Source organism: Austrofundulus limnaeus, unplaced genomic scaffold (assembly GCF_001266775.1).
Source record: "Austrofundulus limnaeus strain Quisiro unplaced genomic scaffold, Austrofundulus_limnaeus-1.0 Scaffold46, whole genome shotgun sequence".
NCBI classification, from domain to species: Eukaryota; Metazoa; Chordata; class Actinopteri; order Cyprinodontiformes; family Rivulidae; genus Austrofundulus; species Austrofundulus limnaeus.
Window position 1 is genome coordinate 1791928 of NW_013952448.1, and position 10961 is coordinate 1802888.

Below are 10961 nucleotides of genomic sequence, written 5' to 3' on the forward strand. Positions count from 1 at the left end.
CGGTAGCACTATCTGAACAAGTTTTATGGATGCCCACAAGACAGATGCAACCTCGTGGTGCTCAAAGACACACTTAAGAAAATGCAAAAGTTCTTCTCGCTGCAAGAAACTGGAGAAATTGATGCCAAAACCGTGGAAACCATGAAAAAACCTCGCTGCGGCGTCCCAGATGTGGCCAACTACAACTTCTTCCACAGGAAGCCCAAGTGGCAGAAGAAGGACATTACATACAGGTCAAACACCTCAAACTCCTACATTTTTTCTTCTTCTGAGGAAACTAACAAAATGAATGATATGAATAATGGAAGTGGGTAGGCTACCAGTTTGCAAACCTTGCACCAGTTCTGGATACTGTATGGTATCGGAATTAGTCAACTGGGTCCTAAATCACACTGTATTTGTTTTAGTTAGCTACTAAAGGATGCATCACGTCATTACCTACAGTAATTCAGTGCACAGGGTGTTGTTTGCCAGTTAAGATGAATCAAAGTAAAGAATTGTGAAATCCTACTTGCTTCCATCTGACTCACAAACCACCCCCACCCCACCCCTTTCCACCTCAAGTCCTCCCCTCTCTGTCTGAAGAGTCTGAAGTGCTTGCATCTTATGTCTTGCTAACACCAACATTCCTGCACAGTATGTGTCAGCTCCTTTGTTATGCTTTTGTGTTAGCTTTACAGCAGTGTGGATAAAGTTTATTTAGTTTAGAGGTTTTTGTGACCTGATAGGCTCAGCCTGCTTTTATGTTTCTTTCTTTCTTTTTTTTATTTACTCTTTAGTTCTGAGGTTTATTTGTTCTCAAAGAAGATTGCAAGCCTAAAACAATAACATGTATATGCTCTTAGACTGTTTTTTTTTTTTTTAGAAAAGGAATTTAGATGTCATGCACAGTTGCTTGTGGTTTTGTTGCTGAGTGCTGTTTTCAGGGAACACTTTCTCAGATGACTCATTTTGTCCAGCCTTTTTTCCATGATCTGTATAACGAGAGTTCTACATGCCTTGCAAAAGTGCAGACAAGCAACTTGGCTGGACTGGTTAACCAAACTTTTTGTTTTCATATTATTTCCCTTGGTTTTGTCTGGATTATCTTTTTTTTTTTTTTTTTTCATTTGTTTTTATAATCATGATCTGTGATTCGGTTACAGAATTCTGGGTTACTCTCCAGATCTGGATGAAGAAGTCATAAATGATGCTTTCTTCAGAGCTTTTAAAGTATGGAGCGATGTCACGCCACTCACTTTCACCCGAATCATGGATGGGGAGGCAGACATCATGGTTAATTTTGGCCGCAATGGTACGCCATTTGTATACCATTCTTCAGAATTACACAGAAGGTTTCTCTATAGTAAAATCTTGCAGTAATGCCCTCAAATGTCAACTAACTTTAGTTTCATTGCAATAAAAAACAATATTTTGTCAAAAGTCTTTCTTTTTTTGACAAACAGGCACATTGGTAAGCAGAAAAAAATGAAGAAAAGTTCACTGGCCAGTAAACTAATGTCAATTGTGTAATGAAACGTGTTTTGTAGTGACTCTGCACTCTACCAACCTACATTTCAAAAGCTTATAATAAAACAGTGGGAACTGTGGTCTCAACACAAAACGTTCCAGTCATTCCAGCTAAAATAAGCACCTGATACTTACAGTGTTGCAATATTGTACTGTCTAGCCATGAACATGCCCACCGAGAAAGATTCTAGCAATTACAGTAGAAGGCTAACAAAAATACATGTCTCGAATTTTACAGGACATGGCACTGTTGTTATCAGAACAAACACTGTAGTACATACGCATCACATTGTAGCAGAAAATGCAAACCGTTTATTTTTGGTTTGTCAACAGAGCATGGTGATGGTTATCCTTTTGATGGCAAGGATGGTCTCTTGGCTCATGCCTTTGCCCCTGGGCCAGGAATTGGGGGAGACTCGCATTTCGACGACGATGAACAGTGGACTTTGGGAGAAGGACAAGGTAAAAGGAAAAAACATTTCTTAAAATAATTTATAGATTCTTCTAGATTGACTTTAGCCTCAATAATTTGTTATTGGTCAAATTTTTCATATTTCGTTGGCCCAAAAAATGTAGAGTGGTGCCAAACGTTCTCACTAAAACAGTTGTTCACTTGCTGCAAAACTGTAAACACTACTGCACATCAAAAAGAAAAAAATTGTATAGGTCTTCTGGACGGGYTCTTCTCTAATGAAACGTTTCGTCTCTCCTCCAAGAGACTTCTTCAGTCTGAGAGTTTCAGGCAAAATTCAGGCTTTTAAGCCCTGCCTCCATGTGACYGATACTCACATCACATGGCTATCGTTGACACCTAATTAACACTTATTGTTAACAGGGGGTGGAGTGATACTGGCAATAGCCGTGCTGTAGGAGGGGGACAACTGGAAACGGAGGCCTCCACCTCTGTTTAATGATGGACGGTCTTTCTTCACAAAAACTTTCTTCACTACTACACATCATTCACACTACAATAAAAAACAAAACAGAGTGTTCAGGGTGAGACTGTGTAAAAATGAAAAYTCATCTCACTCTTCYTTAGATTGGTTGTTTTTTGTACAGTGCCCTATGATGTTTGCAGTGACTTGGAGCTGTTTAATTAAACTGAATTGAATTGTGWTTTATTTTTATTATGAAACTACACCATAATCATTGAGCAGCATCAGGTTGTTGAGCTGAGTTAGGCCTTCGAGAACTCAGTCTATGGGGATCAAGCGGAMATTGTCGATGCTCTCAAAGTTGACAYTGTCAGCAATGACCCTCTCATTGATTACTCAGAGTCTGATTGTTTGTTCTCCCAAACCACATCTACAATGACAGCTTCTTGCACCGGTGTAAATATGACAACCCTCTCACCCAATTAGCATTCTTTCCACTAAAGAAACACACATTTTACAGTACAAACTTATTCATGTACTCTTAAAAAACATGCATTCATTAAACATACCAATGGACATGTTTCACAGACTATTTGTACATCAGGGATACTGAGATGACACCTAGTCTACTATACTGTAAATATTTACTGTRGTGACCAACACAGCAATACAGTTACACCTGTTGTCTTCTCTGAAGGACCAAATGACATGRCCAATGACTGTTGCTTCCATCTTGTCCATAATGACGGTGCATGGTAGTCTTGCTCTCCCTCCTTGCCCCCCACCTCTTCCTGCTTGGCCTGCTCCTGTCCYTTCTATGATTCAAACTCTACTTCATTTCCCACCACTCGTTGTGGTAGTTTGGAACCTTCAACACACTGCAATCTGAACTGGCCTTTATAGGTGTGGTCACATCATTTGCAGCAAGTGTCCTCAGTTTTGAGTTGTTGTGTTTGATGAATAAAACCAGGTCTCTTCATTGTGTTTAAGTATTGCTGATGTGTTTAGAGTTATGAGAAAAGGAGGATGGAGTTTTGTGAATTGTGTCTATGGTGGCAAATGGGGGCTAGTTTAATTAAATATGTTTATTGGTAATTTGGTTTATAGAACTGGGTTTTGGGGTTTAGCTTTAGTGAAAACTGTTAATAATACTGTAAATAACAATAATATGCTATGTTAAATTCAATAAAGTGCACATTTTTTGCATTTGTATATAATGACAATAACCCCTAGGAGACCCCAGGGCAGATMCAGACTTTACAGGGAAAAAATATATTCTTGAGATAATTGCAGGACTATTTAAAGGGAGATATATTTTTTTAGCCTGGGAATGTTTTGTGGTCTCCCAGGAGGAGCTGAATGGTGTACCTTGGGGGAGGAATGTTTAGTTGTTCCTGGTGGACCTCATGTCCAGATTACATAAGGACAAATGTATTTACAGTATGTATGTATGTTGACAGTGCTCCAATTATTTCTTTAAATTACATTATTTCATAACTTTACAACTTCAGCACAAACCCTTTTAAATCTGTTTTGTAGGTCAATAAAGTTTCACATAAAAAAAAACAAAAAAAAAAACAATGAAGTTTCACAGTAGGTGATGTCTTAAATGAACTCACATGTTCCAGATGTACCTTTCTTTATTGTTTCACAGTGTGTTTTGTCTTTTACGAACTCACATGTTCCAGATGTACCTTTCTTTATTGTTTCACAGTGTGTTTTGTCTTTTACTGTGAATAAAGAAAAGTAAAAAAAGTGATTTTCTATTTGAAAAAATAATAATAATACAATTGAAAACTTTTGACTTGAGCATCTGTTTTTCTATGACAGTGGTGAAAGCGAAGTTTGGCAATGCTGATGGAGAGTTCTGTAAATTCCCCTTCCTGTTTATGGGCACTGAGTATAACAGCTGCACGCCTCAGGGCCGAGATGACGGCTTCCTGTGGTGCTCCACAACTTACAACTTTGATGAAGATGGGAAATATGGATTCTGCCCTCATGAATGTAAGTTTGTCCTGTAGTTTACAAAATGAAATATACACTGTATGTGCTGCACTATTTCCTAACACAAAGTAAAATGTGCTTTTTGAACCCMAAAGCCTTGTGTTGTTTCCCATTTGCATTTTTAACCTTCAGAGTTTGGTGAATTGATGCAGTATTCTAATATGGAGGCACAAAATCTAACTTGTTTATTTCTGCATGCAAAACAGTTCTGTGATTTTTGGACCAGAAGAAAGTAGGTTGAACCATATGCCAGGAAGTGTTGTTGTCTTCATCTGTGCTGTTGTTGTTTTGTATTTGAAGTGGATTATGGAAAATTTCTTTTCCAAGTTACTGTCCCACTTTAGAACAGAAAGCTTTGTCCAACACTTTGTTTTTCTGTGTTTTGTTGCTGTCCATGGTACTAACATTATTAGCCATCTGTGACAACGAACAACCAAAGTACACATGTACAGAGTTGTTTTCGAAGACTTGAACATGAGTGAAACCTGTTCACACTGGAGCGCATTCTGTTAAGATTTTACAGTAATYGTGTTTTCTTTCATCTTTGAAAGTCTTTATTTCAAATGATCACTCAGCGCTGTATTTTTCTTATTTTATTTTATTTAAATAATCTTCCCAATCTAATGTTTTATACAATCTAACTGTGTTTATTGCCTTGTTTTACAGTACTTTTCACACTGGGTGGGAACGGAGATGGTGCTCCATGTAAATTCCCCTTCACCTTTCAGGGGGTGAAGTATGACAGCTGCACCACTGAGGGCAGGGATGATGGTTACCGCTGGTGCGCCACAACTGAGGACTATGACCGTGACACAAGCTATGGATTCTGCCCAGAAACAGGTAAGTAGGATCCTCTAGTGTCTCAACATACAACAGTCTAGGATCCTGTTTTGAATTTGGTAGTATCGCTGAATACATAGCCTACTTTCCCATGTAATTTCATGAATAAGCATTTTTTACATTGTTCTTTATGCACATATATATATTTGTAGTGAGGACTGTTTATTTCCTATTCTGTCACTGTGATGAGTTTTACTGTTCAGGTAAAGCAGTAGAGGAGGGATATGAAAGGGACTGGTGAGATCATCAGTGCTTTCAAGTTTTATTTTATTTATTAATGTGGCTGTGTGGAAAAAAAAGTGCAAAACCAGCGATGCCAGATTGAAAATGATCTCTCTTTGAAAGAAAATCAATATGGGCGTGGGCTTATTTTTTTGGTTTTGTGCCTAGTGTGGATTAGTTAATGGTGTTATTTGTGTTGTGCCAGCTGCTGCTTTCAGCATTGTCTGAGATTAGTTTTGCAGTAGAGTCCAAATCAAACTTTTCTTCAGAGAAATATTTTTTTGGCTCGCATGTATATTTAAATCTGTTCCTAAGAAACTGAAGTTCACTTCTCATAAAAGTCTTAAAAATTGTATTTTAATTTTGCTGCCATTTTTAGCTATGTCGACAGTGGGAGGGAATGCAGATGGAAGCCCCTGCGCTTTTCCTTTCACCTTCCTGGGAGACAGTTACGATTCTTGCACTACCTCTGGCCGCAGTGATGGAAAAATGTGGTGCGCCACCACCAAGAGCTATGATGATGACCGCAAATGGGGTTTCTGTCCCGACCAAGGTACAGCAGCACGGGGCCAATTTGAAAACAGTCCTAGCTGTGGTTTTGGGTAATACCAGCTAAGTGAAATAATAAGCACAGACAAGGACTTTTTAACCTCACTTTCAACAATCAGAAAATTAATACACAAAATAAAAAAAAAGATTCATCTGTATGTGAAAATGTGGATAGCTGGAATCAAGGTGTGTAGTTCTTCAAAGAACTTGACTTGTTTTCTTCAGTCAGTAAAAAGATGAATCATATTCTCACTTGGTTGGACTTGTTTTAGGCTACAGTCTGTTCCTGGTGGCCGCCCATGAGTTTGGTCATGCTCTTGGTTTGGAGCACTCTCAGGACCCTGGGGCGTTGATGGCTCCTATTTACACTTTTACTAAAGACTTCCGACTTTCTCATGATGACATCCAGGGYATCCAAGAGCTGTATGGTGAGGAGAAAATTTACACCAGTACTGTCTCTATTTGAGGCCAAATAAAGATGATGAACGAGTGTGCAAATTGTCCTTAAAAAATCCAATATTTGGCAAATCTTTTAACAGGCATCCCAACAGACAAACCTTTGCCTCCAACCCAGGGTCCTGTCACTCCAATGGACATCTGTAAAGAACCWGTTATCTTTGACGCTGTTGCACAAATCAGAGGAGAGACCTTTTTCTTCAAAGACAGGTAATTGTTTGAAATGTTGGCAAACTAATTCAGACATCTAGAATCAAATGAGGGAGAGGAGGCAGGCATGATGCTAAAACTCCATACATCTTAGATATCCAGTTAGAAAAATCTAAAAAAAAGATGAGCAGGTTAAATAAAGAACATTTTGTCAATAATGTATGTATGATTTTGTTTTTGTCTTAGTTTTCAGAGTCCAAGATATGATGTGAAGACTGTTATTGACTTTTTTGCAACTTTAGTTTAAACAATTTTAATTATTCACTCACAATTGATGCTGGCATGTTGTTGCAATTTAATTGCCGTTTTGTGTTCTTTAGTCTTGTGCTTTGAATGAATGTGACAATTGGTGAGAGGGGAAAACAAACCGTCCCACTGCACATGCCAGCCAAAATACTCATTAATTCTAATCACAGTGTACAGTTCTGCACTGCACCGGCGCCAAATAATCCAAGTATGGCTGTCTTAGCGCATGTCTAACGGCTGAGCCGATGTAGAGGAGGAGATTTATGGACTGCTGTGGTTTGGTCAAAAAGCCCTTGCATTTTCCCACAGGATGGTGAAAATTTTCATCACAGCTGTGAAAGTTAGCAACAGACAGATTCCCCTGACAGACAGGAAAACAATGATATGGTTGAACGGAAGCTGATAGAAAACCACAAACAATGTCACGGCCGTGTTGCAACATTTCATCAATATCATTTCAGAATGTGTGTGTTCTAYTTGAAAATGAGTCAAAAACAAGCAAGCCAGCATACCTACATACCAGAGTCTATTAAAAAACAAAATGGGAGACAAAAAAACCACAATGTTGCTCACAAATCCTGCTTCGATGCAGAATAACTTTACTCCCGGCTGTGGCTTTTATCCACACATTTTAAAGTGAGCAGTGGAGCAGTGCGGGAACTCAAAAGAGTGATCTGCAGACCATGAAGCTCTGGMCCAGTTGGTAGAAATCAAGCTGAGCTGAAACTTAATTCCCTTCAAAGGAAGGGGCTGGAGATGTTTTGGGGGAAAAACAGGCAGTTTTCTTTGTAACTTTCTTTGTGATGAGCAATGGAAATATCTGAATTTTTCTTTCAGAAAGGATACATAGTGAATAGATTCTCAATTATGTTTCTTATTATTACCATTATCTACTGGATGTAAGTGTGGCTGTTGGTAAAATAACCTAAGAACCACTGAACATAGTTAAATGAAATGCTTAGAAAGTAATCACTGWATGTACTGTACAGCTACAACTTTTGCAAACACAATGCAGCTTTACAGAACTTACTACCTTTACAGATAGTGAGTTAAAATTGAGTGTAGTGGTAGTTGAGTGTCATCCTCAACATATACAGTACTTTGAGCACCTAAAGATCAAACAAGAAGTTGTTTAAAACACATTAATTGTTGGGATCAACCATGTTTTCTTTTTGCAAGCTTATAAACCATTGGACTGATTTTGATGAAATTCTCATAATGTAACTGTTAGAATATCTACAACTGATTCACTTTTGGAGTTAATAGATTATTGCAGCAAGCAACCTTAGCAAACACAAATATGTCTGTAATTCAGTTGGCTTTACAAATATCAAGCTAATGTTGTATGGTAGCAGATGTGAGTCATCCTCATCACATATTCTAAAGATTAATAAATTGTGAAAGATCTTTGTTTATAGCTTTCAAATACATGGCAGGACTCTATATAGAAGGAATAATAGTTTAAGATGTTAGAATACTGCAGGTTTTGACTTTCTTGATTCATCTTTGATCATATCAAACAAAGTTGTTTTGTTAAAATTGTCAAGATACAAGYAAATAAGGGCTATTTTTCAGTGCTATGTAAAATGTTGGTTTAAAATATGTTGAGCAAACACTTAAACCTAGTAGACATGAACTGGACAAGAGGGGGAAAGTTGGACAAAGATTGTGTTACGTAACCCTGTTGATCCTGATGTGTCACTGAAATATTATGTATGTTTTATAAGCTGCAAAATATGTTRATAAAAAAAACAAGATTTATAGGTTCACAAAAAAAGAAATCAAACAAAAAACTGCCATTCAGGCTCTGCAGCACAAGTTCAGTTGTTTTATTTTTTTCCCCTTTTTGTTAAAGTGGAATCTGTCTTTCTGCTGAATCAGCGCATATATGCGGCACAACAAATCTTAGCACGGCACAGTGAGATAGCTCTCCCTGAGCTCAGCATAAAAGTGTGTCTGTCTGTCTTGAGGCTGAAGCAAAAGGCTGTAATAAAGTCTGCTGTAGAGAAGCAGCAGTATCAAACTTATAATTAGAATTATAGCACCTAACATTTTATTCTCATGTGCTGGGGATACAATAAAGTAAGTATCTACCACATATAGAGGGACTCTCTTTTAATGGTTGTAAACTCAGAAATGAGCTTCTTTGTGATTATCCAACACCACTAAATGTTGTGTTTTCAATTTTTTAAAGATGCTACAGTATATCCATGTATTAGTTTTCTCTCTGTCTAACAGGTTCCATTGGGGGTGGAACGCCACCTGGGGTTCAAAGTTGTGCCAAAAATAATGAGCCAACTAGGAAAAATAAATACTGAATCTAAATATAATGAGTAGTTCGATAACCATAAGAGGAAAACTATTATTTCAGCGCCTATTTTTTTAGCAAGGTTTCAGGAGGTAATATATAAAAAAGGCTTGTGCTATATTAATAGGAAATAGTTTCTTGCATTTGAATTATGCATGATATAAWCTTAGTAAAGTTGGATGAAACAAATTCAATTTTTAGCTTGTGTAAGATGATACACTTTTTGTCTGTTCATTTTATTTGAGTCTTCACTTTTAAATCCTGGTATCTTTGCTACTGGCAGACCTTTGTCTTGCAAAAATAAATAGGTCAGTGGAAAAGCGTTTGGAGAAGCTGCTTTAGCTGTTGTGCAGCTGTTTATTGGAAATCTGTGCAAGATGGGTCTTGTTCCACTGGCGTCTGCGCCTTAGACCTGATGAAAACCACATGCTCATGAATCAGACCATTGTGGCTGACTGGCCGAGTGAAGCACTTGCACTAAAGTCGACTGCTCACGCACATACAGACACACGTGCTTCCCCCACTTTTTTACTCCAAAATCCTCTCTGTGTCCGTTTCATGCTCACACTCATTTCAACCCCCGGCTCGTTTACCTCACAGTCACTCAGCCACTCTTTCTCCCTCTGCCAGGTTCCTGTTCAGGTCAGTGAACTTCAGAAACAAACCCAACGGCCCTATGCTAGTGGCCACCTACTGGCCTGACCTRCCTGCCAAGATAGATGCCGCCTATGAAAACCCAGTGGAGGAAAAAACGGCCTTCTTTGCAGGTTTGTAGAGCRCAAGGAATTGAAGAAAACTGGACAYTGCATGAAAAGYTTTCTTCAYTATTGTAATCCCATTTTATAACTTGGTCAATCATTTCTACAATTTAGTACCAGAAGGAATGTCRGTTGAGCACTTTTGTGTGTGTGGTGCAAATTTGGTTTATTCCAACACAGTCATTAGTGGTTTATGTTACATTCGCAGTATTGTAAAAATATGACAACTTTCCTGAATACTGATGAAAATAATGCAACATAGATCTCAGTTTTAATGACTTTAACATTGTTCAGGCAATGGAAAACTAATGCCCTCTCACTATATTCAGTAAATAGATTCAGGAGAGGGAAAAGGGAAAAATTCTTGATTTTAAAGTTCTGTTTAAAATAAGTTAGCATCCATTCATTGAACATATAAATACATCTTATGGAAGGTTAGCATGTGAGTAAATTATTTCCTTTTTGCTGTTTCTTACTCCCAGGCAATGAAATGTGGGTTTACAAAGGTGATGCTCTGGAAAGAGGTTACCCTAAGAGACTTTCCAGCCTCGGCTTCCCTGCAGATGTGCAGCAAATTGATGCTGCTTTTAACTTCCGAAAGAACAGGAAGACTTACCTGTTTGCTGGAGAGCAATTTTGGAGGTGAGATGAAAAAAATTAATAAATAAGTTTATGCAATGATTTGTAAAACTGAAACAATAGCTGACCCACCCAACTTCTGCAGTTGATGTCATCCTTTTATAGCAGTATTTGGCTGCATCTGGATCCAATTAAGGTTTGGTGAAACCTAAACTGCACTCTAAAAGCACAACACATCTGTTAGTGCTTGCACAGCATGGGAATTTCTCGTGCTGTTGACTCACTGTTTTACCACCGAGCTCTAAGCAAAACAGTTAGGGTGTGTTTCTGTGTGTGTGTGTGTGTGTGTGTGTGTGTGAGAGAGAGAGAGAGAGAGAGAGAGAGAGAGAGAGAGAACGCTGAAGC

At 38.2% G+C, this 10961-nt stretch overlaps 1 protein-coding gene across 1 annotated transcript in view; it reads left to right on the plus strand.

Annotated features, from left to right (window-relative positions):
• Window positions 1-6: 6 nt before the first annotated feature.
• mmp2 (matrix metallopeptidase 2) overlaps window positions 7-10961 on the plus strand; it is a gene marked incomplete at its 5' end in the record, with an annotated part of 14409 nt that continues 3454 nt past the window's right edge. The window contains 10 exon segments of the mRNA XM_014007976.1: window positions 7-233; window positions 1146-1294; window positions 1843-1971; window positions 4215-4388; window positions 5055-5228; window positions 5830-6003; window positions 6272-6427; window positions 6539-6665; window positions 9850-9986; window positions 10460-10619. Of these exon segments, the coding sequence (XP_013863430.1) occupies window positions 7-233; window positions 1146-1294; window positions 1843-1971; window positions 4215-4388; window positions 5055-5228; window positions 5830-6003; window positions 6272-6427; window positions 6539-6665; window positions 9850-9986; window positions 10460-10619 (1607 nt within the window).